Here is a 27,871-nt window from a genome sequence, read left to right as displayed (position 1 = left end):
CTCTGAGAGAAAAGAAAGTATGATGAGGTGATGGGGCGTGAGGGTGTTCTGTTCCCAGCCATCACATTTCTCTGTGTTAAATCAACATGATGTGTTCCAACAAGTCATGCTGCTGTCACATCTAGTTACACTAATATATGTAGGAACTTAATTTGCCCTGTTTGTGGCTGCATTTTGCCCACAGTTAGTTTGTGATCAACAAATATAATAAGATATTGCTCCCCCTTTGTAGTTTATTTTATGCTGGCATTTACTACATTTTTATACTCCCTTTCCCTCCCTCTAAGAAAGTTTAGTTGGGATACATGGTCCTTCTTCCACCCATTCCCATCTTATTCTTACCACAACCCCATGAGGATAGCTTAGGTGGTGAGATATGACTGGATCAAGGGTAACCCATTGAGCTTCATGACTGATTGAAGCCAGGATTTGAATCAAGATCTCCCCTGTCTAAATACATCGCTGTTATTTCCCACACCTAGAAAATAACAAAATTGTTTTGTTTTTACTCTTAGTGCTTTGGACTTTCATTCCATTTGTATTTCAGTGTATTATTTATATTTATAATGCTTTCTAGGTTCTCTGCAAATTCCATCTGTACAATTCCTGTACATCTCCTTCAGGAAGGGGCAAACTTTAGGGTGGGAGGGAGAGACATTCATTGCAGACTGTGCTGTTGAATAGAAAGGATATGAGCCTGTTTGAAAGCTAGGCAAGAAAAGGCTTCACTCAGGTCTACCTTGAATGACCCACCCCCAAACCATCCCATGATTGGGCCGTTTAAATTTAAACGTGGTCTGCGATTGGCCAAGCCAATTTGAATTTCATGGACTTTCCCAGCATCCCACAAAGCCAATGAGGGAGATATTTTGGTTGTGCAAGAGCAAAAGGATCTCACCCCCCGCCATTGCCCACGGCCACACCGGGCTACAACCGCTGCTGCCTGTCAAACCAGTAAGCAGGTTCTGCAACTCATTCTGATTACTCTATGGTAACTCTCGGTTATCCAAATCACAGTAGCATGCTTAAAACTGTTTTTTTCAACTATTCTCCACTATCATTGAAATGTGAAGATCTCAGGAAATGTACTTCATGCAGAAAAAATGTTTTAGAAAGCTTTGCCAAGTGTCCAGATGAGTGTTTGATTAGAGTATATATATTTGAAAAATATTTCAAAACACTTATTTAAACACTTGGCACAAACACTTATTTTTTATTATTTAAAATTACTTGTAGGTCTGGAATTCAAGAACAGGCCAGCTTGTGTGTGTGTTTGAAGAACATGCAGAGCAGGTCAACTGCTGCCAGTTTAACAATACAAATCACCGCCCATTTCTATTGGCTACATGTTCAAATGACACTTTTGTCAAAGTAAGTAAGTAAAAAATACAGAATTCATATTTATAGTTACACTTACTTTACAGTTGTAATTTGTACACTTTCTTACTCTGTAGTGGTGAGAGTATCCATGGAAATTTATCTCAGATCTGCAGACTTGGTATCCCTCACCTTAGCCACTGGAGGCCACCTGGATTCTGCATGATTGCTGGCTTTGTTAGAGTAGGAGAAGGAATTACAGACTTGCTTCCTTATGTCCATTACTCTCCGGTTCCAAGTTTCCGGTAGAAGTCACTGATAGGCTTTCATGCTTGGACTGCACATTAATTACATATCCAGTTTCTTCCTGCTTGCCATGTATACTTTTGTAATAAATTGTTTTCAACCAGGATATCTGAAGGATCTCTCGTATATGAGCCTACCTGTTCTCATTGATTGTCAGGGGAGGCTACTCCAGGCTGCTCTCCCATTTGCAGTGGTGAAACACCTGGGAAGAGAACTTATTAGCAGTGGCACACAGGCTATAGAACTCTGCCTGAGGACACACAAATACTTCTTGACTTCAGATATCAGGTTAAAAACAGTATTGGTCAGATAATGTGTTTGTTCAAGGCATTCTCTAAAACAATGAAGGTAATAAAATGAAGTAGCTCGGCTTCTGTATTTGATTTGTATATACTTTCATTGATTTAATAGTGTCTGTCCTATATTACTGTTTGTAAAATGTTTCACATATATACTTTGCTGCTGGCCTTTAGGGTTCAATTAGGGAGAAAAGGATGCTTTATTAAATACGTGCATGCATGCATATGCATATTGATGCTTCTGAACATCTTACTTTCTTGCTGCTTGCTCCAGCAATCCTTAATTCATGTTCGATGGGCTTTAAGGAACTCCCACACTGCTTCCTATCTTATCTGCAAATCTATCTCATATTTTGAGACTTCTTTTTATATAACTGTCATTGTTTTTTATGTACTGTATATGTACATAATACTGTATACTGTATAGTCCAGGTGCTGTATATAAGGGCAGGCAGACAGATTTAAAGGAATGAAATGCACTAATAGAATAGGGTCTGTAACTTTACTCTCCGAAACAAAATACTGTACTCTAAAATTGCAGAACAGTTTGTGGTAAGGAAATTCGGAAAGTTCATACTGAAAATTGTAAGCAGCATCCCCCCCCCCCAAAAAAGGAAATTCGTACTGGTGGCTATTTTGAGGATAGAAACTGAATCAACCACTTTTTTTATGCAGAAACTCAAATGTTTTTTACTCTATTCCCTCCCCCCCAAACCCCAATTCTTATATGCAGCTCTGGGATTTGAACAAGAAACAGTGTCGTAATACACTGTTTGGTCACAGTAGTTCTGTTACTCACTGCAGATTTTCACCGGATGATAAGTATGTGGCTAGTTGCTCAGCAGATGGAACTTTAAAGGTATGCTTTGGAAACTTTGACTTATAGTACTTAAAGCCAGATTCAATAACCTTTTGATTTTGTAGTCCAGGAATTAAATGCTTTTCAAAAGCAGAGATTGCAATCCTGCACAGTGCCCATGCATTCTTAGCCAATGGGGGCATAGTTTCACTCTCTGTTACACACTTATAAGAAAACCCAGCTGGAGAGAAACTAAGACAGTTAAGTGCTAAAGCAGGTATTACTGGTTGAGATAAAGGACCAGTTCACCCTCCTTTTCTCTTCCAACAAACAGGCTAACCATAAGCTGTAAACAAGATTTGTTACTGATTTGCAGCTTGTGGCTTGTCTGGATAGAGCAAAACCACAAGCCCAGGTTTTGACAACATGCTAAGCCAGCTTAGTGTGGTATTGCAGTAAAAGTAACTGGGGAGGAGTGAAACAGCCACATTGTCCTCAGGAGCCTGCGTGTTAACAGCAAGTCATGGAATGGTAGTCAAGATAAGTTCTACTCAGAGTAGGCCCATTGAAATTAATGAGCCTAAGTTAGTCATGTCCATTAATTTATTGAAGTCTACTCTGAATATCTCTTGTTGTATTCCTGTGGGGGAGAGACTTTGCTCATGGTAGGAGCTCTGCATTACCCTCATGTAGTCTCATACACATGTGTCACTATAGCATTCTTCATTTTTCATTCTTGCCTTGTTTATGTTTCTGAAGCAGATTACTTTGAGAGATAATGATGGCATTTTATAACTAAAAGACATTTGAAATTTACATTGAAAAGCTTATAAATATAGATGTCCCTGTTATTCACAAATACCTTGCACTTGAAAAAAATAGTATTAGGTATTCTCAAACAAAAAGCATTTATGAGCTCTGTTAATTATTTGGCAATATTTCAGATATAAATCAGCCCAAATAGAAAATGTCTGACATTAATTTAGTTGCTTGATTTTAATATGCTGCGATTTTTAAAAATATACTTCTAATTCCACAAGCAGACAGTTGACTTTAATGTCTATAGATCACTGGAGACAGTAAAAATTTTTGTTAGCAGCTATAATTGGATATGAATAAATACCTTTGCAAAATGAAATTTTACAAATCACTAGTTAGCATTAATTTTGTCTTCTACTCACATTCATTTTTTAAATGCTTAATATATTGTATTTATTTTTAAAGCTTTGGTATGCACATTCGGCAAATGAACTGAAAACTATTGACATAGGAGACTGCTTTAGAAATGTGGATGACTACCAGGATGATGTGGAAGTCTTAGTGAAGTGTTGCTCCTGGTCATCTAATGGAACTACAGTGTTGGTGGCAGCGAAAAACAGGCTTTTTGTAAGTACTTAAGTATGTCAGTAATGACTTCTTTCCTCTGAGTCACCATCTTGTTTTCCATTTGTGTTTATTTTTAAAATTGAGCGGGAGAGCAATAGTGAAAGAGAGGAGAACAACAGAAACATAGGGAACACATCATTTGTGCTTAGACTTCATGGTGCAGAGCCTTCAACCAAGCACTGGTCTCCGACCAGAAGTTATTTCAGTGCAGTGCAGCATCCTATGTTCTGTGCACACACTTTCTCACACACACTTTCTCTGTGCACACACTTTCTCACTTATTCAAAGGGACTTATCAAAGGACTTTTCCAAGTTGCCTCTGCTGAGCTGCAGTTTTGTCCCACAAGGAATGGCTCTTTTGCACCGGTTCTCTTCCCTATTGTAGTTTTGATGTCAACAAGCGAGTGTACAGTCCTGCCATCTCACAGACTCTGAACTGCAGTCAAGAGATGATTTTTGTTATGTTGGAAATGGTCAAATACAATTTTTGCCGTAGTTCTTCTAAATTGCTCAGAGAACATATATCATATAGTAATAGCGCATTCACAGACTTCGAAAGGATCATTCTATTTTTGTTAAGTTATCAGTAAGAAGGCATGACTAAATTGTATTGATTTATAGAATGTTAAATCCTCTTTGAGCAGAGTATAAGTTGGAGTTAGGAAAATAACTCCAAAAGATTTTGGTAGTGTTCCATCAAGTTCCATGAACATAGGGAGTGGAATTGTTGTAGGTTAGAAGATAGTATTTTAATGATTTTTAAATATAACACACATAAAATTGTAAGCAGTGTTTTGAAGAACATACACTCAAATTCCTAAACTGGTTTGGAGATAATATTGGTGTAATAATACTTTTTATTCAAGTTTTCATCATTCAGCCTTTTAATTATAGTTTACAGAAATAGTGTTATTTTTGAGGATAGTTGTAAAACACTGAATTTGTTAAACATTCTATTATATAATTGGCTATCAATTTTCCATTAATAACAATAATAATAATAATTTATTTATACCCCACCCATCTGGTTGGGTTTCCCCAGCCACTCTGGGGAATGCTAAGATGTCAGTCTGCATCTGTATTGGAAGTACATTTTTACTTGTTATATATGTAGTTGTTTTGTTAATTGTTCTATTTGTTCTATAATTGTATATTTTATTGCTGCAAGACACCTTGGCACCTTATGGGGAAGGGCGGATAAAAATTTAATAAAGTAAAATTTGTTCTCTAGCAGTCTATATACTGTTGAAAGAAATAAGTAACTATATTTTTGGTATTTAAACTCTTGTCAATGATGTTGTTGTATAAAGACATATTTATGTAAAATCATGTGACATTTAAGATTGCTGTTTAATATGGCTATTATGTTTACAGCTTTTTGACGTTAAGACCAGTGATTTGTTGACAGAGGTTCTTATAAGCCACCACAGCACTATTCAGTACTGTGACTTTTGTCCCAACAGCCAGATGGTTGCAGTTGCTTTATCACATTATTCTGTTGAGGTAAGTCGCTATATTTAAGAAGATGTAAGTACATCCTTTCCATTCTTCATATTTCCTCTTGCTCTGGTGGTTAGCTTCAGAATGGGAAGAGGTCATTGCTTAGTGGTAGATTACAGGTTTTGCATGCAGAAGATCCCAGGTTTAATCCCTGGCACCTCTAGAAAGGGGACGCAGGTGGCGCTGTGGGTTAAACCACAGAGCCTAGGACTTGCCGATCAGAAGGTCGGCGATTCAAATCCCCGTGATGGGGTGAGCTCCTGTTGCTCGGTCCCTGCTCCTGCCAACCTAGCAGTTTGAAAGCACATCAAAGTGCAAGTAGATAAATAGGTACCGCCCCATTGGGAAGGTAAACGGCGTTTCCGTGCGCTGCTCTGGTTCGCCAGAAGTGGCTTAGTCATGCTGGCCACATGACCCAGAAGCTGTACGCCGGCTCCCACGGCCAATAAAGCGAGATGAGCGCCGCAACCCCAGAGTCGACCACGACTGGACCTAATGGTCAGGGGTCCCTTTACCTTTACTTGCCTCTAGAAAGACCTGGGAAAAACAGAGCAGCTGCCCATCAGAACAAATGGAATTGAGCTAGGTGACCCACGGCAATATTAGGAAGCTATAATGTTAACCTTTGTGTGGAATTGGGCTCATCTAGCCAATTTGAGCTAATTCAAATTGATCATCTTTTTGCCAAAAGCTACTGCTGTTCTGCTGTTAAGGATATCACTTAAGCACTACCTTCTATCAAAGAGTTACTTTCATCAAAACCAAGACACACATGACTGCTGTTAAATTTTGATCAAAGATCTGTAATATGCCTCAGTGTCGCCTTCCTAATCCATTTCCAGTAGAGCCCTGGGAGTTATGGCAGTACTCACAGGAAAAGCCATATGTATTGTCCGTGTTCTAAAGTCTCACTGTTCAGCAAGTGAGTTTGACCTTTCTGAATCACCCCCTTAGCATAGAATGATGAAAGAATCCCTCTATCGCTGCTTAATGGAATCTTTTTGAGTATGGATTTTTCTAGTATAGTCTGCATTTTTCAAAGGCTCATCTGGTCGGTGAGCTCAGTCCCATTTTAAAGTTCGGCAATCAACCTTGAATTGAACATTTTTAAGAGCAGGAAATTCCTGTTGCCTCTATATAGCTGTGTATGCATAAAAATACCATGCAATCCTATAAGTAAAGCACATTGAACACAGTGGGGTTGACTTCTGAGAAATCATGCATAGGATTCCACTGATTTACTTCGTGGGATACTCAGGTAACACAATAATTTCACTTGATTCAGCTATGTGTCCATCTAGTTGAGGCTAATCAATAGTTAACTGGGTTTTACTGGTCACATCTTTTTCTCATTTATCTCAGTGATCTTTTATCAGTGTTCCGAATCCTTTACCAATTTCAGCAAAAGAAAATTAAACATTTATATAATCATCATGTAAGAGTGCCAGTTTAAACCAGTAATCTGCATATTTTAACAATAAAATGAATTAGTCTGCAATATCTTAAATCAAAACAGTGACATTTCATAGAATCATCTTCTAGAAAAATGGTCAGAGTCATTCATGAAAAATGGTCAGCCACTGCACTCTTCATTCACTATGTTTCTGCAAACAAATACCAAAACAATTCAGAGCTAATTTGCTTCTGTCCGCTTGGTCATGTAATATGGGGTATTCAATAGTGGCCATGAGATACAGCTTGTAATCATGTCTTAATATAGCAACTTTGAAATTGTGAGTCAGATAGCAGGAATATTTTGTTTCTCTTTTGAAAATCTCATATATGTATGTTAATGCGGATTTTCCCAAATGAAGTCTCATTCACAAATGGATAAAGACACTAACTCTAAACTAAGCACACTTTGATTAAAAGTGAACAGATGTCCCAAACTGCTACCAAAACTACAAATAACTAGTTTGTTCTGAATTTGATTTAGATATGGAATATTGAATCCTCTTCCAAAATTGCTGACTGCCGAGGACATATGAGTTGGGTCCATTCTGTGACATTTTCACTTGATGGGTCATTATTTCTCACTTCTTCGGATGACCAGACAATAAGGGTGAGCTTATTCTTTTTCAAATATTTGCTGGGAATTGTGTTTCTTTAATAAAGCAAGCTTTACCTTTCCCATCCAGTCATAGACTCCCAAGATCTGTGTATTTATTTATTATGAGTTGAGTCAAATGACGAATTGTAACAATCAAAGCATTCATGAAACTTTGGCATATTTGGGGAAATGTCACCTGCACCATTTATTAAATTCCTTATTACTGAAAAAGATTTTGAAAATAAAATACTCTATATACATTTATTATCATTCTCTCCTGAACACTGGCGGAGGAAGAGGAGTGCAGGGGAGCACACCGCCCCCGGCAGTGCGATCCTGGTGGGGTGCCATTGTGGCTCCCCCCCGCCCACACTGGGCGCCACACCCCTGTGAGCGGCGCACCATGCCCCCAGGACGTGCACCCCGCCCCGGAATGCGTGCCAGCCACGCCCCTGCCTGCTCTCCGCCCCCTGGTGCCAGAGCATGAAGCTTCGCCGCTGCTCCTGAACAAAGATATCTGATTTAAAATGCAGTATTAATAATTAATATAATAGAAACACTAAAATTAAAAACCTTATTAGCACAATTCAGATTGCCAGGATGAGTTTGGATTTGGTAGACCTTGTACTTTTCTGGTTGAGTCTTGCCTAAGCAAGAGTTACGCTGGCATAACTCCTTCACCCTGGTTCAGCTGGCAGAACGTAAGCTGAGGCAAGTCCCCCCAAAGGGGTTTTCCGGGGGGGGGGCAGCTGACAGCAAGGGGAGACACTTACTCCCACTTTACCTTGGTTATGTGATCTAGCAGCCCGGCAGAACCTAGCTGGCAAAAAAAGGGTGGTGTGAATCAAATTCCTTCTGAACAGCGTTTAGAAGAGGTAAAACTTAAGTTGACTTTCTATAGTTAGGATTGTTCTGTGAATCAGAAGGCACTAGTCCATAATTGCAAAGCAGTACACATGGGCAATAAAAACACTAAACCATAGTATCATAAATATCTCCCCTTTCCCCCTAAAAGTAGAAAAAAGCAACACCACAGGTTGGAAATAGACTCAGCAAATAGAAACATGCATTGTTAACTGCTGGTAAAGACCTTTTAAAACAGGAGGGTCTGCATCATGGGTAGCTAGCAAGGTGCCCTCCAGATGCTACATTTGAACTCCCATCATCCCTGCCCATTGAGTGCATTCCAGCAACATCTGCACTGGCTGCTCACGGTGTACACTTGCCAGTGGAACGTGGCTAGTGATGGGGGCTGGTAAGTTGTCTTTGGCAGGAAATTGGAATAGTCTAAGTGCCACAGTGGAGAATGCACTGATCCTAACTCTGCAAATGATGGAACCTCTTTTTTAAAAATCACTTGGACTGAGGACCATATGAGAAAATTGTAGTTTGATTAAGTGACTGAAAACTAAAATGCCTGCCTGCATTAAGTAACTTCATACATGAAAGCAATATTTTTTAAAGTATATTTTTAAAAGAGTAAATACAGTTCTAAATTCAAACTTCCAATTTGTGCCCTAAAGTCTTAAATTTTTGACATTGCAGAACTTCTGCTATATTCTTCTCTTCAACAGATATGGGAGACAAAGAAGGTTTGTGAGTCCTCTGCTGTTGTGTTGAAACGTGAAATAGATGTTTTGTTTCCTGTTAATGAAGTTTTCATCTTGGCTATTGACAATATGAAGCACCTGCAAGTAAGTATGTTTTGTATGTTGCATATGGAACATTTAAAAAGCTTTGGCTTGTATGACTTGAATGTAGCCTACTGTACCCAAGATAATAGATGCCCCTCTTGCTCCTTCTGCCTTTTCCTCTGGCCAACATTGGCATGTGCCATCCCCACCCCTGAAAGTTGTCCATAAGGGAAAGCAGCCCTCAGACAAAAAATGTTAAGTGAGAAGAGTAGCTTCCCAGATTGAAGAGGAAAAAACCTGCATCTAATGTCACTAGCAGGATCTGAGTTTTCCAACCATGTCTGCTGGGTACAAAATGTGTGGCGCATAAATCAAGTTGTGTTGATTGGATCCCTAATCTTGATGAATGCCAATGGGTGCTGATGTCTGGCTACATACCAGTGGTATTGATTGTACCATTAGGCTTCACAGTGCCTCAGGGTGTGGAGTTGCTCTTCCTCAGGGTTCTCAGACAGCCAGTTAGCAGACACTCCTGAATAGCATGATCCTGTAAGGGACCAGGCAGGTAGGAAGACATTTGCATTTTATGGAATTCCTCTGCATAATGAGTAAGAGTCACTGGAGTTGAAGTAGCTAACCGATGCTCTTGCTGTGGTTTCCCAAGCCTCTGCCTAGTTCACCATCCAAGGCAAAAGGAAGATTTGAAAAGTATGAATTTGGGGGAATACTCAAACTGGCAGAAAGGCTGAGCTCTTCAGTAACGGTGCATGTAAGAACCGGAACTATTAATAGAAAAAGAGCATCAGAAGAAGAGATGTTCTCAATTCAATAGGTGTTAAGAAATTCTATCTCCATTTATAATCTCTCATTGAAACTTCCTTGGAAATGTTTGTGGAAATGTGTGTACTAGAACAATACAGATGCCTCTGTTTTACACATTTCTATTCCACTTATTCTCCCATGGAACTTTGAGAGCTCCTGTGGACCACCCTATTCACTAGCGTATCTCCTGTGATGTTCAGAATATATGGGCTATAACTCCCACCTCAGCACAGGAAGCAGGCTTGGAGAAAAGAAGAAAGGGCACATTCATAAGTTCTCTGTCCCTTCTTGCAATCTCCCAGTCAACTATCTTAGTAGAAAGTGGTAAAGAAAAACTGTTTTTGCATGTGGTTCTTCTAGGACTCTTCTAGGGTCTTCTATAAACCCTTCTCTAACCTGTCAAAGGGCTATGAGACTGAAATGTCATAAACTGGTGGTTTTTTTGCCTGTTTGAAGAAACGAAATGCCATTAGGCAACTGTTTTGAAGAGCAAAATTATCCAATTTGGCCACCCTTTTTGTAACAGACTTATAAATAAGGATCAAAGTGGTGATGTTCTTTTTTGTTCTTCAGTTAGTGTTTGCTGTTAGCGTTGCTATGGATATTTGTGAAGCAGGGGGGGGAAGGTTGCAGCTGTGCAATGGCGGTGTTCATGTCTGCCTACCGCTGAATAGTTAAAGCATTTGTGAAAAATAATTGCAAGCTTTTTTTAGATACGGAAGAACTCCTTCTAAAGTGAAATTGTGGGTGGTTTGCCCTTAATACAAAGCTCTTACTGTTTCTATGTAGTCGTCAGAAGACTCAGACCTACAAGAATATGATAAGCAGGCACACTCTTAGCAAAGCAACAACAAAGAGCAGTTGTGCCATCATACACATTTACTACCTATCTTTCTTATTTAGTGTAAATTCTTCTGGTACTTCTGATCATAGAACCATGTATTTTGGAGTTTCTTGGTTTGGAGGGCAGATAAAATTGTAATAAATATGCCAGTAATCTTAAAAATCACTACTGAAGTAGAGGAGAGGGTCAGATGCTTTTTTATGTGAAAGGTGTGTGTGTGTTGTACAATAATAATTTCCAATTATGCCATTGCATTTCAGCTAATTAATGGCTTCACAGGCCATACTGTTTATCAGACTGAAGAACAGGAGCCTTTCATTAGCTGCTGTTGCCTATATGAAGACCTTCAGACTGCAGCATTTGGGGAGAAGAATGGAACAGTAAAGGTAAAGTAGTTGAGATTAGTTAGGCATTGGCTTCTCTGATTGTGATCATTTCAGCTGTTATACAAAAAATGATAAACTGTCACTCAGAATCTCACAACCAAAACACTAGCCGGGAATCAGTTGGAAAATACTCTATTCTGGGATAATTTAGGTCCATCAAGCACCTAATATTCAGTTCTCCTCAAATTGCCTGCCACTTTAGATTATGACATTGGGATTGGACGAGAGATTTATTCACCAAGTCAAGCTGATGATCATCTCCTTAGAATCATAGAATTGTAGAGTAGGAAGGGGCCACAAGGATAATCTAGTCCAACACCCTGCAGCACAGGAATCTTTTGCCCATTGTGGGGCTCGAATCAATGACCCTGAGATTAAGAGTCTCATGCTGTACCAGCTGAGCTATCCTTTCTCGTGTTCAGCTCATGCTTTACTATATTGTTGCAGAAAAAATATATTAGTTTTGCAATATAATAAATATAAAAGCAAAATAATTTTCTGTTTCGTTATAATTAAACAGGTCCTCTTCCTGAAAATTTACCCAAGGAAAAGGACGGAATTCCCTAATTGAATTTCTCTGTCCCAAGATGTAATGGTTTGCAATATCTGTACTTATAAAAGGCTACAGTAGAGCACTGAGGTCCCTTAATAGACTTCCCGCTTCCTTGAAACTAGTTTGCCCAGATTCCTTTACATGTTGTGAGTCAAATATACAAAGAATATTGTATTTAGAACTGAATTGTACTTTGTTTTTAAGGTTCTCTTGGTATGTTTTCTGGTATTCTCAAATCCAGTTATGAAGCATCACAGATGATGAATGCATTAATTTCCTTGTTGCATCATGTATTTTTTATGTATACCTACCTATTATAAAGTGCCTGTTGGTTGTGCTCTCTAATAAATAATCAAGCACTTTATAAATACAATACTTACTATAAATGTGTAATTTTTTCAGTAAGAATGCATTTTAAAAAAGATACCTTTTAATAGCCATGCTAATGAAGTAGAAAGAAGAATAGCTGCTGTCCATATGAATTGCTATGCATATGTCTGGCCATAGATCATGCAGGAAGCTTTTGTTGCATGTTTCATTTACAGTGGTGCCCCGCAAGACGAATGCCCCGCAAGACGGAAAACTCACTAGACGAAAGGGTTTTGCGGTTTTTGAGCTGTTTCGCAAGACGAATTTCCCTATGGGCTTGCTTCACAAGACGAAAATGTCTTGCAAGTTTGTTTCCTTTTTCTTAACACCGTTAATACAGTTGCGACTTGACTTCGAGGAGCAACTCATAGAACGCGGTGTGGTAGCCTTTTTTGAGGTTTTTGGTGATTTTTGAATCTTTTCCAAAACTTTTCCGACACCGTGCTTCGCAAGACAAAAAATTCGCTAGATGAAAAAACTCGCGGAACGAATTAATTTTGTCTTGCGAGGCACCACTGTATAATTTCTCCTTTTAGTTGTTTTAGGTTAAAATAATGAAGGAAGATAATGGGACGCGGGTGGCGCTGTGGGTAAATCCTCAGCGCCTAGGGCTTGCCGATCGCATGGTTGGCGGTTCGAATCCCCACGGCGGGGTGAGCTCCCGTCTGCGGTCCCAGCTCCTGCCCACCTAGCAGTTCAAAAGCACCCCTAAGTGCAAGTAGATAAATAGGTACCGCTTTATAGTGGGAAGGTAAACGACGTTTCCGTGTGCTGCGCTGGTGCCGGCTCGCCAGAGCAGCTTCGTCACGCTGGCCACGTGATCCGGAAGTGTCTCCGGACAGCGCTGGCCCCCGGCCTCTTAAGTGAGATGGGCGCACAACCCTAGAGTCGGACACGACTGGCCCGTACGGGCAGGGGTACCTTTACCTTTAATGAAGGAAGAAACATTGCTTTAAAGAAGTAGCTTTTTTATAACACAATCTCATTCATTATACTCCTTTTTAAAAATATACTTGTGGGTTTGCATCTCTATTTCCTTTCAATCTGTAATCAATGTGAACTCACAACTGTCTGTTGTCTGATCCCATTTTTAAAAGGTATTAAATTTGTCAAGTGGGAATATTTTAAAATCCAGAACTGGACACAAGGAAGCTGTGCAACACTGCCAGTTTACTTCTGATGGGAAAACACTCATTTCAAGCTCTGATGACTCAACTATACAGGTGCGGAACATTTTAAACTATTGCTTGAGAATATATATTTCTGAAGAAGCTAGGTGCAGTCCAGCAAAGTTTATGTTTTGTTTAAAACTTGCTGTTTATTTATTTTTGGGGTACTTTGTGAGGGTAAGATGAAAATGCTTCTTAGAGATCAAATAATTCATTTGGAGGGGGGGTTTAAAGACCTTGTGGGAGGAGGAGTATTGTCTTGTAAAGAAAAGTTGAGGGGTTTTTTTGTTTTACTAAAGAAATCAGTCTTGTTTTCACCATAAAAGCGAGCCAGAGTTGAACTCAAATTCACATACTCTATTCTAATTTCTGCTTTATTAGGTGTGGAATTGGCAAACAGAGGAATTTATTCTCCTGAAAGGTCACAAGGAACCTGTCAAGAATTTTCACCTTCTAAAACACTCAGGGCTTCTTTCATGGTCATTTGATGGGACAGTTAAGGTAAATAAAAAAACCTAAGCATTGACAACTTAGATTGGTGCCTGTAGCTAAACCTTAAAGGAATGCACATCATGTGAACATCATATTTGTTGTGTTTTCAAAGTTAGATAACACTATTTTTGAGTCTTGTTTTGACTGCAAAATACTCAGTGGTTAAAGTACGTACTTTTTTAAAAAGCATCTGCTGCTAAGTATTTTGAAAGACAAAAACACCAAACACCTGTGTACTGTTTATAAGCCCTTCTACCTGCACTATTGTTCACTGGCACATTTTAATATTACAGCTCTGGAACACAGTTACAGGAGAACTTGAGAGAGATATCATTTGCCATGAAGACACCATTCTTTCTTGTGTAATTTCACCCAATACCACTATGTTTTCCACTACCTCTGCTGACAAGACAGCCAAGGTCAGTACAGGTTTACAAATGAATGCTAAAACATAAAGCACCATCTACTCTGAGTTTAGCACTTTTTTATCCTAATTCAGTAGAAGAGTTACATAAATGCTTGATGGTATTTTGCTGATAATCAGAAAGATCTTAAAAGTTGTCAACTCTTAACTTAATCATGACCTATGAGTTTAGTCCTGGCCCCTCTTCTAAATACAATGAGATCCAATGGACATAATCCTATCCACTCCAGATGCAGCACCTAAGGGCATGACAGAACTCTTTCCCCCCTCTTTCCCTCCTCTTCTTTCCCTCTGTGAAATGACATATTGTTGAACACTGTGCCATGTTGTTACAAGGAATTTGAGGCCTCCATACACACCGTGCATCCTCATCCAGCCTCTTTGGAAATGGATTTGATGGAATGCACACGTTCACGGGGGTAGGGATGACATGCACACAAATGCCTTTAGAGGGAATGAGTCCCTGTATCTTGTGTGCACTGTCAAACATGTATTTGATTCAAATCACTTCCTGTCACTGATCCTTTGATTCCATAGTTATTTATACCCTAACCCATTCCATTCTATTTTAAGTGGCTCAGAGAAGATTTTCCACTTGCTACTTCTCTTTTTTTGGGTTACCTTTACCACGTAAATTATTCACCTGTTCCAGATTACCAGGTAAATGGGAGAAACATCAAGTAGGAGTAAATCTTGGACTGATAAAACCTGTCCTCCAAGCCTTGCAACTATCTTTTTAGGAGCTTGGCCAAAGCAGTATTGGGCTTTTGTAATTTAAATTGTCATCATTATTCTGAAACAAGTAGTTTCTAACAATGGCAAGGGAAATATGAAGTACAAACAATTGCAAATTGCAAATACACGTCAGCTTTCTCTTCTTTTAACTTCAGTTGAATACAGTTAGCCAGGTATGGTATATGACAGGGGCTTACTACAATTCTGTTTCTCCCATTTCAGAAATAAATCATCTAAATTAAGGATTTAGATGCAGCTCCCTGGACAGTTCTCTTGTGCAGGGCAGTGTAGGAAAGCTACTTTCCAAGAAATATTTACAAGTTTACCTAGGAGATCCTCAGTCAAAAGATCAGTAATATGGAGAGCCTCACTGGAGCAGAGAAAAGGTCTTTCTAGTCTTGTAAGCTGCTTCACTCAGTGGCAGACCATATGCCTCCTAGCCCAGAGGCAGGGCTGAAGGCAAAAGTCCTCTCCTGCTGTTGCTCCCCAGTAGTTGAGATTCAATAGCATACTGCCTCGGAATTTCTGTGTAGCCTCCATGGCAATCATAGCCTTTGTAGATCTGACTTCTGTGCATTCGTCTTCTTTTAAAACCATCTCATGTTTTTAAACAAGCTCATGGCCATCTCCACATCTTCTTGCATTGAGTTCCATTAATTACGTGATGCATGAAGAAGTACTTTCCTTTGTCTGTCCTGAATCTGCTTCCAATAATTTTACTGGTTGATGAGGGAGAGAAAAGGTTTTGTCCACTTTCTCAGCGCCAGGCATACTTAGAAACCCCTGTGTTCTCCCTTAGCTGTCTTGTTTAATCTAAAACGAAACAAAAACCTAAAACACGTCAACTTTCATTTGTAGGGTGCACCACCTAAGTTCTCATTTTGGTTGTCCCTTTATATACCTTCTGCACTTTGCTCTATCCTAAACCATCTGTGTAGAAAAAATTAGCTTGCTTTCTATTGTGGGAGTACCTTAACCAATTTTCATATCTGAGTCATCGAAGTCCAAATATCTTTTACAGGTAGGAAGCTCAAAATGAACCTAAAAATACTGGGATATAATTTAACAACGTGTTTCATGTTTTAAATCTTTAGGTATGGAGTTTTGAAAGTTCATCGGTTCTTCATAAGCTGAATGGTCACGACGGCTGTGTGAGGTGCTGTGCCTTCTCCCTTGACAATGAATTGTTGGCCACAGGAGATGACAATGGGGAAATACGGGTACTCCATTTTGTTTTTAATTGATTTATTAAAAAATTTACCATAAAAAGTTATTGCAGCAGTTATCCACTAGTTAAGTGGACACATGAGTTACTCACAAATTAGGTGGTGGCTCTTTGGTACTGTAAGAGCTGGTTTGGATGACCACGCACAGGTTTTATGCAACAAGAATATTAACAGAGGTGGAGAAGGATGTCAGGTGCAGTTCTGATAACAAAAAGATGATTAGAAATGGAAAGGCTGCATTAAATCCAAAGGAAAGTAGGATTAAAGGGTATTGGGGAAAGGAAGGCAAATTTTCATTATAGATCATAAACATATTTACATATAAATGTGGGACTTACTTTCCTCCTCTGTTTTGTTGTTAATATGTGTTGCATCTTGATAATTGCATACATTTTTATGTCTTTCTGCATTGATTAATCTTTCCCTTCTGTCCCATGCAGCCATTCATTTCTAACATGTGATTTGTCTCTCCAAACCTAATGAGAGCACATAGAGAATGCAGTATGGAGTGGTCCCTTTGAACGCCCATTGTGCCACTGGGGCTTCAGTGTTGCCCCAAACTTGTAGAGGATTAGGGCTGACAGTGCAGAGAAATGTATGCATCGAGCCTTGGTTGTAAGCACAGTATGTGACACTCTAAAATTAGTCATTACTTCTTAGATGGTGTGGAAGAAAAGGTGGTAGCCTTTATTTACAATTTTCATACTTTTCATGCACAAGTGAATTGTGAGAGACTTCTTAAACAGTTCTTTAAATCTATAATTTTATGAAGGCTAGCACATGAGGTAATGAGTTTAAATGGCAGAAAAGTACATATAGCATGGCTCAGAAATGTTTGTTAAGTTGAGGATGTTTCAGAGAACAGGGTTGACAGATATGTCAGAAACACCTGTGGCAGGGGTGGGGAATCTCTGGCCTGTGGCTGGTCTTGGCATGCCATGGGATCCCGTTTGACCCTTGAGGCCATTTCCCTCAAACTGTGCTCATAAGCAGATATGGTTTAATCCTGTATTAGCTATGCAATTCTTTTCCCAGCCAAAAACAAGATTGCACAGCAAAGGCAGCAGGATTTTTTAATTATTAGTTTTCATATTATAAAACCACCAGCTAAATTGGGATGAAAGCTCTGTGCCAAAGCACCCTTTGAAGCAGCTCGTGGAGACAGCACCTGAGGATCAAACAGGAGCATGGGGGCTTCCTTAAAGCCATTTGTAAGCCTCTCGCCGCCGCCTCCAATTTCAGAGGCTTAAAAGGGAAGCACTGGGAGACTTGCAAAAGATTTTGTGAGTTCCATCTCCCCCTTTTAAGGCTCCAAGATTAGGGACTTAAAGGGCTTTTTGTGGGTTTTCCCACACTCCCCTTTTAAGCTTCTGAGACTGGCGGATTTAAAAAAGGGGGCACAAGTGATTTTGACATGTGATGTTATATGATTGACAGGTGGGTAAAGTCATCCACCTGTCAAAGTCGACCCCATGGAGTTAAAAATGTTTCCTGCCTTGACCTCTGGTGTGGGATAGGTTTCCTTGTGGTTTGTAGAAATTTTCTTTGCCAGGGTCATTTTATCTAGTTGAGATTCCTGCATTGCAGGGGATTGGACTAGATAATTATACTATTTTATGATTTTAAGGGACTAGGAACATAACTACAGTTACACTGCAACCTTATCCTGTTTTTGTCTGTTTTTGTACTGCTTGTGTCTCAGGTTTGGAATGTCTTGAGAGGAGAACTGCTTCACCTCTATTCCCAGGCTTCAAAAAGTGAGGGAGAATCAGCCTATGGAGGCTGGGTAACAGACCTTCACTTTTCCCCTGATACGCAGATACTTGTTTCTTCTGGGGGATACATTCAGGTAAGTTCAACAAGAATGGGTACAAAAGGAGAATTATTTTGCAATTTATTAACAAATGTGAAAATGTTAAATAACTCTAAATACATAGTAAATTGTCAGGATTTCATTAGTGTTTTGTTGCAAATAGAAAATATATCCCAAAGGTTTAAAGATGTTAAAATGTTGTATCAGTCAGTTGTCCTCAACCATTGTTTTCTGAAACTGACATCGGAGAAATTAATAGTGTGCACTTAATGTGCAGATCTATAGTGTGACTCCCAAGTTATTGGTATCATATCTGTAACATGCTACATTCAGATTTATTGCTTCCTAATTGAAAACTTGTTTTCTCTTCCTCCTAGTGGTGGAATGTAGCTACTGGGCAACTCCTACAAACATTCTATACCAATGGAACAAACCTTAAATCATTACACGTTTCTCCAGATTTTAAAGTATGTGTGACTGTTGATAATCTTGGCATTCTTTACGTGCTACAGATTATGAAATAAATCTGTTTAAAACTGATTGTAACTGCAGTGTTTTGAGCCGGAAGCATATTCCCAAAAAACTTTCTTTAAACTGTGAAGTCATTTTTACTCTGGCATAAATTACCTGTATGGTAAATTTGTAAACGTTCCTAAATCAGCATACATTTTATATGTTGTGTTTTGATCAGCAGGATGATATGCATTTTATATGTGGCTTTTCCCATGGTTAGTTACATCCAGATTAAGCTTTAGCCCAACTTTAGTCCCCCTGAAATCATTGGGACTAATTATTGAGGACTAAAGTTGCCCTGACCCAATATGTATACTAAGTAGTATACTAATGGTAATTGGAAGGTGAATTACCAGCCCTATGATAACTGAAATATTTTCACTGATCTAGTGGCAAATGTTTCTAAGCCATAAGTACATTTTCATAAAATACCATAAACTTCTGTTTTACTAATGCAATTTTGTCTTGAGACAAAAGTAGGGGTGTGGTTGTTCTTAAAAAAACCACTTTAATATTTAAAAAGAATTTTAAGAGCCATGATACACAATGTGACTAAAAACTCCAGTAGGAGAAAATTAAATTCCAAATGGTACTATTATGTTTTTAGGAGTAGCAGATTCATGCTTCTCAAACATAACCTTGGTTTGCACATAAATCTAGGCCAAACCATGGTCAATTGAATTTACAAGTGTTTGAGTATTCGCAGGAAAAATTGTGACTCTGCTGCTGCCATGGTCCACACAGGTAAGCCAAACCATGGTTTGACTTGGCATTACATCAAAATGTGAGTATAGTTGTCTGGATGAGACAACCCATGAACACTGGCTCAGACATAACACTAAGTCAAACAGTGGCTTAGTTCTGCGTAGTGCTGCAACAAAGCAGCTGTAATTTGCTCCGTGAGTATCACATACTTTCACATTTAAGCCATTGTTTATGCAAACTGGGCCAGTGTGGTAAAGGCGCAGAACTCTGTCTCCATATGCCCTAAGAATAAAGCAGGTGCAATTTTCTGAAGGTAAAGTTTCCCTGAAGTTATTGGAAGCTGGCTTATCTGTTTGTTTTTGGATAAAACCAAAATGTCAGTGTCAGATCTACTGAAGTAGATAGTATTATTTTAAATGAAGTTTTCTGATTGCAAAATCACAATGTAGCTTTATTTTTTATTTTAACATAGCATATCTCAGTTTTATCTCAACTGAATTTCTTCACTCTTGTGTCAGCAGATATTTAATTGAAAAGGACAACATAAAATAATTCATGTTGAATATAATCTTTAACCAAAATATATTGTCCCCCTTCGGGTCAAATTCTAGTCATACTTGGGACTCCTCCCGTCATCATCTTAATGGAATGGGAGCCAGTCCAGTGATGTCAGGACTTCAGGCCAAAAGGGAAGAGTCTGCAATGTGGCTCTTTCCCATGTTGGTGTCACCGACTGTGAGTACACACCACAAATCTAGGATTTTCACCATTAACGTCTAAGGAGTTTATGAGCAGGTTAGGAATAGAAATTATTTCCAATGCATAAGCAATCTCTAATAATTTTAGCAACCAATTAGTTACACTTGTTTCAAAGTTTTTGCCATCTCCATTTCAGTACTTCTTGTGTTTATGTTTCAGGTTAAATTTAATTATTGCCTTTCTGCATTTTCTGCATTATTTTTTTTAAAAAATGTTGTGTTTTAATTAGCAGTACCCTCAATGCTGTATCTGGAAATGTGATCCTTTGGGCTAGCTTCAGTGAACTGTGACCCTATTCTCACCTGTGCATCCCTTGCTAGGAAGTCTTCCCATTAAGAGAATAACACAATTCAAAGGGATGTAAAGGAAACCCTTACTCTTTGACACAGTGTTCCACTGAATGGCTGTGCAGCAGCTGGAGCGGAGAATTATTGTGTTATGGGGGCTCATTAAGATTCAATGAAGGATGTTGAAGAAACAAGGATTTAGTTGGGTTTTTAAAAAGGTTTAATTTAGATTTTAGTGGCTTGTGGACAATATTTTAAGGTAACATTCATCAAATGAGATTGTCTAAATTTTCCGCTGGCGTTATCTATTGGAACTTAAGATAAAGCTAGATAATTAAAATGAGGCTCATTGGTCTATTACATTAGGAGAAAGGAATTGTTTCCGGTTTATCTGGCATTACAAGAGATAATCGGAGTACTAATAGCAGCTCAACTTTTGCTTTTAGCTATACTGTACTGTGTTGGTGTTAATTGGAATATATCTGTGCATCAAGGGAAATTGCTGATTTTGCTGACTGCTGATTTTTTTAATGTTTCTAAAACTTTGCATTAGCAAAGTTGCTGGGTTTTAATTAAACAAGTTTGTGCATTTGAAAGCAATAAATATTTTAATATATTGCAGCATGTGGTGTATTTTTTCTATCTTAGTCCATACATTTTCTTCCTTTTCTCCAAAGTTCAAAGTCTTCTCCATATGAGAATTTTCTTTTCTCATATAGAATACAAGGGTGCATAGAAGTAAGCCCCATTAGAACTTAGCAAGGCTTACTTCCAAGTAAAGAGGCATAGATTGTGTTGGAAGAATAGAACAAGCATCTAGATCTTGTCTTTTGTGGAAAGACGATGTTTTCTCTGTGCCAAAGCTCAGTAGCTTTGCAAGTGGAGTCAGTTGTAGGAAGATCATTTGTGAAACTCTGTAAATCAGTATAAAATGGTCACTTCATTTGTATATTGTAATCGCCTCTATCCATCCCTGGTTTTTGTATTCCTAGTGTGCCCTTACATACAAACTGGTAAACTTTTACTTGTGCTTGCAATTCAAACCAGTATCCAATCTGGTTTGCAGTCCTGGTCTGCTGTGCAGGTTCAAACCAGAGTTTGCCAGTTTGGATGCAAAGGTGATCTGGGATAATGCAAACCAAAGAAAGGCAGAATTGCAGGTGAAGGAGTGTTTTCCATGATTCATCTGTAGAGGACAAAACCATGACTCACAGTTGGCTCAGTTCAAAGTGTCATTGTGTCTCACTGTATTAAAAATGGTAAGTTATGTCCTTGTGAGCATAAGGGAAATTGTCTGGTGGAGAAATTTGTTGCTTTGAAAGCTTGATCTTCTAATTATATCTGAATTCCCTTTCTCTGTTGCTTAGTGACAAGCGCAGCCTCCAGTGTGGGCAAAGTAGTGAAACAGTGTTATGGCATCTAGTGGCTGCTTTCTGATATCATCATGGGACAGCACAAACCCCTCTGCTGTGCTACTGTGAATGGCTTCCTTGGGCTGGGCAGGGGCATTGTTTAACAGTTTCTTCCTCACAGCCTCTTTGGTATTTGTGTCTCCATAATTAAAAGGCCACCATGGCAAGGTAGTCCGGGTAAGTAACTATAGTTTCATCTCTTTTCTCATAAAATCAGGGTGGGGTATTGCAGATAAAGTAAGTACAGTGGTGCCCCGCAAGACGAAATTAATTCGTTCCGCAATTTTTGTCGTCTAGAGAATTTTTCGTCTTGCGAAGCACGAAATCCCATAGGAATGCATTGAAAATCAATTAATGCATTCCTATGGTCAAAAAAAGTCCAAACAAAGCCAAATTTGGTACAACAACAGTTTATTAACTGCTCTTTAAAGTCACACATACTGTAAAGAGCAGTTCAAAAATTGAAGGGAAAATAAATTAACTTTATAAACAAAACATGTCTTTGTTTTTAGACAAAGAAAACAAAGTCGCGAGACGTTTTCGTCTTGCGAAGCAAGCCCATAGGGAAATTCGTCTTGCGAGGCAAATCGAAAACGGAAAAACCTTTCGTCTAGCGAGTTTTTTGTCTTGCGAGGCATTCGTCTTGCGAGGTACCACTGTACACATAGTTAAACTATGGAACTCACACCCACAGGAAGCAGTGATGGCCACCAGTTGAGATGACTGAAGGAGGATTTGACAAATCTATGGAGGAGAAGGCTTTCAGTGGCTTTTTTTCCAAATGGCATATCCAACTCTAGTAAAGAGTATGCAGTGTGGAAATTGTATACATAGAGCCACGGCAGTAAAAAATACTTTGGCAATGCCACCTGCCATGTAATCAATGGGTTTTGACTATACGTGATTTTGACTTTATCCCTAGAACATAAGCCCCTGTGTAAGTTTCAGTTAAAAAGTAAAAAGGGAGAGGGAGAGAGACTGGATATACAGTGGTACCTCAGGTTACATACGCTTCCGGTTACATACACCTCAGGTTACAGACTCTGCTGATCCAGAAATAGTGCTTCAGGTTAAGAACGTTGCTTCAGGATGAGAACAGAAATCATGCTCCAGCAGCGCGGCAACAGCAGGAGGTCCCATTAGCTAAAGCGGTGCTTCAGGTTAAGAACAGTTTCAGATTAAGAACAGACCTCCGGAACAAATTAAGTACTTAACCTGAGGTACCACTGTAATAGCTACAATTATCAGATGACACACCTAGGATTTCAGGATTAAAAAACAATGACTGCTCCTCATTCTGAGTTTAGCTTGTATCCCAGAATTGTACCCAACCTTAAATGAAAAACACAGTTCCTGGGTAGGCTGAGAGCAGAAGTAAAGAGAAATACAGCAGTTCTTAATTTAGAAATCTCAGATTATTTTTAGATGGTGTTCCCAGCTTTGCTAAATGAAAAACTACCATGCGTGTTCAGGTAAGTCTCAATTATTTTTAATTTCCATTATCGTAGAGCCCTTGAGATTTTGAAAAGCATTGTGATTTGGATGTGTTATACACAGACATAACACTTCTTTGGGTTTTCTGTTCGTTAGGATATCAAATATCTTAAATTTAAAACTCTTCGATATGAGCTGGAGTGTTTTCTTTTTCATTCATTAAGCAAAACTGTTTCTGTAGCATTGCACATTTTAGGCATGTCATGCTTGCAAACTAGCCACTAGAAGCAATGCTGTTTTCAAACCTTTGACATAACAATGTAAATATTACTGAGTACTGCAGTACCTTAAATTGCTGTTGGGAAGTGGCTGCTGTCAAACTGATTGGATTGTGGAAATCAAAAAGAATGTGATTGTTGATGGGGGAATTAACTTCTTCACAACCTGATGCGGAGACTGTCATTTGTCTTGGGAATTTATTGATTGGCAAGTAATGATATACAATAGCTATGCCTTCCATGAGCTTAACTGGTTTTTTGTGTGCTTTTCTTTTTCTATGAGAACTGCCTCAAAGAGGGTTTCTCAAACTGTGGGCCAGGGATAGCCAGTGGGCCTCAAAAGTGCAGCCACCCCAGTGCCTCCTTCCTCACTCACCATGCTCCCAACTGCCCCAGCATCAGCTCCCTGCAAGCTCAGTGCATAGGCATATGTGAGAATGTGAGTTATGAAAGTGAGGCTATAGCATGCAAGGCTGGAGGAGAGAAAACTGACAGCAGGCAGATGGGCAAACCAACTGGGGGAGGGAGAGGGGCAAAAAAGGGGTGGGGAGCAGAGGGAAGAGAAAAAGAAGCAGCAGCCAGAGTTGCTGTGGTGCCTCCGCATCTCCCCAGCACCACACATGCTCAAACTCTTACCCCTTACTTCAGTCCTCCTTCCAAGTCAGGACGTCTCTCCTGCCCCAAATCTGAGATGGAAGCTGGTGTCTCCACCTCAGAACTATCTGAGGTGTGTGCTTCTGCCCATGTAGGGCTAAAGAAACAAAGGTGGAAGTATGTGAATGTGACTGAGAATTGGAGACTTTGGGGGTAGGGGAAGGAAATAAATCCTCTCTTCTCTGAGGGGAAAGCACCAAAGGGTGCACTGAAGGAATATAAAAAGAGATAATCGGTTGTTGTTTTTTGGCAGAAATTTGTTTTAATTTCGGGAAATTAAGCCATTATAAGAGGAAGAAGTGAATGTAACAGCAGCCCAGGGGATGGATGAGAGAATTTATGATATGCTTTTCAGTTTATTTTAGAAATGAAAGGAAGTGAATAAAAAGTACTCTGAGATGTATGTGGCCCTATAGCAGGGAGACGAATATAAAAGGGATTTTCTTTGTAGAAAGTATCCCTAACTGCCAGCTGATTATGTTCACTTGGCCTTCATTTGCCATCACTTTGTGACAGATTCTAAGTTCTGCACTGCCATTCTGTATCTAGTGGATAGCCAATAATTTTTAGCCCTTTCAAGTGAATGCTTGTTGTAGGGTTTGAAGCCCTCAGATCTAACTAAAACAGGCTTCCTCAAACTCGGCCCTTCAGATGTTTTAAGACTATAATTCCCATCATCCCTTACCACTGGTCCTGCTAGCTAGGGATCATGGGAGTTGTAGGCCAAAAACATCTGGAAGGCCGAGTTTGAGGAAGCCTGAACTAAAAGCTCAATATATAATGCCCTTCCTCTGCCAGAATGTGGGGTGAGTTGATTGCAAACTTACTAAATTGAAATTAATTTTTTGAAGAAAAAATACACCATTGACTGCTACTCTTGAGAACAAAAGCACTTTTGGGGGCATAAGCCGTATTATGGGTGAATTAGATGCATCTGTTTCAGGTCCTCTTGTGCCAGCTTCACCAAATATGTGCAAATAAGCTTTATGGTTTCAAGGAAGGAGGAGCGAAGTATTATATTTTGTGATATTTTCAGCTCTGGTGCCTCATTTGTGTCACTGGACTCAGAAAATGCTTTTTGCCTTCCTTCATGACTTTTGCTTTTGTTTCCCTAAGTCAACTATAGCAGCAAGGGCAGAGAGAGAGAGTTTTTGGCAGCTACCATTTGGATCACAAGCTTTTTCTCTTGGGAACTTGGTTCTCGTCCCCCCACCATTGCTACCATTTCTTTTAGAGGACTCTGCTGCCACGTACCTGAAGACCATGTTGAGGTAGTGTTTGGTTTTCTTACTTTCAATATTTTCAGAGTAAACTTTGAAGGGGCTGTTTGAAGAATGAGACCCAAGTATCTTACAGGTGGCATGAGAGGTACTCCCAGTAGAGAGATATAGCAGAGTATTAGATATTCTTTAGATAGCTTAGGGTGGAAGTGAAATGGTTCATAGGATCATACCATTGTCTCTTTGACACTTAAGACTGATCCATCACTTAACAACAGCTTAATGTTCAATATTATCAATACTAAATTTTCCAGAAACTAATGCTGACTGTACAACTTCAATTTATTTTGTGTGCTTTTATAGGATATAAATAATGACAAAAATTACAAAATTTATAACTGGAAGCCCAAGCATATTTACACAGAAGTATTTGTTGCAGTGAGGCTACTATTTACTTTTCTCCTATACAATATTCCTTTTGGTACTATATTTTTCAGTGTTTACTGTCAGCCTACTACATACATATCAACAATGAATAGGCATAATATGTACAAGGAGCTGATTGGTTCAAGTAAATTGAATACTGTATTAAAAGGTTTTTTGTCATTCAGCGCTATGATTAGGTTCAACTAAACCATATACAATTTTGAATTTTAAATCAAGTTCAATTATCAATTTTGTTAAAAATTCAGTTGTTGAATGTAACTGAAACCTTTCAGTTAAATATGAAAGAATAATAAAAAACATTTAAGTCAACCACACTATTCATCAATATCTCTATAATGAAGTTCAAAATGATTCACAATTTGACTGGATAGAACATACATTAAAATGTCATTTTTTGCCTATGATTGATATTTTTACTGTTATAATTCATTCAGTTTCACTGAAATACATAATGTTATTATACAAATACTCCACAAAGACATTAAAAAATTAAAATACTTCAAAGAAAATGGTAAGCAAATTTCATTAAGTCAACTGTCAAGCCAATGCTCAACTGATTTGTGGAAAGAATTATTACTTTGGAATGGTTTACTTCATTTAGGAAAAAACCTTTTGAGTTGAACTTTTTCATTAAAACCAGCTTTCTGAGACAGAAAATTTGATAAAATTCCTAGTTTTGTTTAAAACCATCTTTCAGATTTTTAAAAACCGAAACTCATGGCTATAATAACTTGAAAAACTGTGTATAGTTGCATGTGCCTGTAGTGCAATTGCTGGGCAGCTTCCGTTTTACCCCATGAAGTGAAGCATCCAGCATACTGATGGCCCCACTGTTACTACTGTTAGATAGTACAGCAGCAGTTTATTTAACTTTAAAATAAAGCCAGACTCTCTTCATAATTAATGACCTCCTTTATCATAAATATCATACTTGCTCTTATAGTTTTCTTCTCTCCCACAAAAATATTTAATACAAGGTGCATTTTCATGCATTATTAATTCCTCTTTTTTTTTAAGCCATTAATAAACTCTGATTCTGTTTCACACTGACATATATAACCTCATTTCTCTAGAGGATTAAATGGCATGAAGAATACATAGACCAGCAAATACAGAAGTCAAGGAAGCTAATGTCTTGCCATTACTAATTTTGAAAAGCATATTAAACAGTAGAATTAACTTATATAGATCCCCATGTTTTCACAAACATATCTCAAATATTTTGTTAACTAATCTGGGTTTGTTTCAATTTAAAAACTGCCATGTGTGAAAATAAAAACCCAACCACAACTGAACGTTGTATTACTAAGCAGCATTACCGTTAGAGACCTTTGTGAAAGTAGAACGTTAAAATACGAAATCAAAAGAAAGCACTGTGGCAAAGTCCTAAGAGAAGAGCGTGCGTGAAACAATCTCCCACTCCTCTTGTGGGCTGTAATTGAAAAGTCTTCATCCCATGTCATTCTTCTATCAGTGCTGCAGGAAGAACAATCACCAGAAATGACCAGCAGCCTTTTGTTTTTGTTTGTATGTTTTTGCTAGTTTCAAGGCCACTCATATAGTGCAGTCTTCCCCTCTACTAGACTGAAGAGTTGCCGTCAAGGAAAGGCTGTGCTATGACTGCTTTGAGTGCAAGGCACAACAAGAAACAAGAGGACAGTTCACTATCAGAAAATTGTGGTTTCATACTTGGTATTAATTCCTCTTTTAGCTTCTTGTCCTGGTTCTACAATCCATGGTAGGTTGGCAAGAGTCTTTTGTTCAGTGGGATCTATCTGCTTTGAAACAAATACAAAAGAAACACAATGATGCTTTATCTACTCTAATTGCTGAGCATTAAAACAGTGCTCAAACTGGGTCACACAGTAGCACATCATTATCCACACGGCATGCACCATGGATTGCTTTCCTGAGGCTACAGTCTATATTCTATTTTATCATGATAATCCAAGAGGATATTGATTCATTGGTTTCACTGCTCTCACAGAATGAGTCCAGTGCAACAAGAGATGTATCTACATAAAATCTGAAGTTATAG

General features: G+C 38.7%; 2 protein-coding genes across 20 annotated transcripts in view; one reads left to right on the top strand and one right to left on the bottom strand.

Moving 5' to 3' along the window:
• APAF1 (apoptotic peptidase activating factor 1) overlaps positions 1-21,004 on the top strand; it is a 40,709-nt gene extending 19,705 nt beyond the window's left edge. For both annotated transcript variants that reach the window (XM_083462896.1, XM_083462897.1), the window contains exons 16-28: positions 1,237-1,371; positions 2,656-2,781; positions 3,946-4,107; positions 5,482-5,610; positions 7,544-7,669; positions 9,232-9,351; positions 11,218-11,343; positions 13,363-13,488; positions 13,816-13,935; positions 14,220-14,345; positions 16,180-16,305; positions 18,014-18,160; positions 18,502-21,004. In XM_083462896.1, the coding sequence (XP_083319022.1) occupies positions 1,237-1,371; positions 2,656-2,781; positions 3,946-4,107; positions 5,482-5,610; positions 7,544-7,669; positions 9,232-9,351; positions 11,218-11,343; positions 13,363-13,488; positions 13,816-13,935; positions 14,220-14,345; positions 16,180-16,305; positions 18,014-18,160; positions 18,502-18,648 (1,716 nt within the window). In that variant the 3' untranslated portion in view covers positions 18,649-21,004. The remainder of the gene's footprint in view (positions 1-1,236; positions 1,372-2,655; positions 2,782-3,945; positions 4,108-5,481; positions 5,611-7,543; positions 7,670-9,231; positions 9,352-11,217; positions 11,344-13,362; positions 13,489-13,815; positions 13,936-14,219; positions 14,346-16,179; positions 16,306-18,013; positions 18,161-18,501) is intronic.
• Positions 21,005-25,710: 4,706 nt separating this feature from the next.
• Positions 25,711-27,871, bottom strand: part of ANKS1B (ankyrin repeat and sterile alpha motif domain containing 1B) — a 324,701-nt gene continuing 322,540 nt past the window's right edge. For 13 of the 18 annotated variants that reach the window (XM_083462878.1, XM_083462889.1, XM_083462890.1 and 10 more), the window contains one exon: positions 25,711-27,611. In XM_083462878.1, coding sequence (XP_083319004.1) covers positions 27,501-27,611 — 111 coding nt within the window. In that variant the 3' untranslated portion in view covers positions 25,711-27,500. The remainder of the gene's footprint in view (positions 27,612-27,871) is intronic. The other 5 variants (XM_083462888.1, XM_083462885.1, XM_083462886.1 and 2 more) reach the window with 2 other exon arrangements.

Source organism: Podarcis liolepis, assembly GCF_965112155.1.
Source record: "Podarcis liolepis genome assembly, chromosome: 10".
Classification (NCBI taxonomy): Eukaryota; Metazoa; Chordata; class Lepidosauria; order Squamata; family Lacertidae; genus Podarcis; species Podarcis liolepis.
This window is presented reverse-complemented; position numbering and strand designations above follow the sequence as displayed.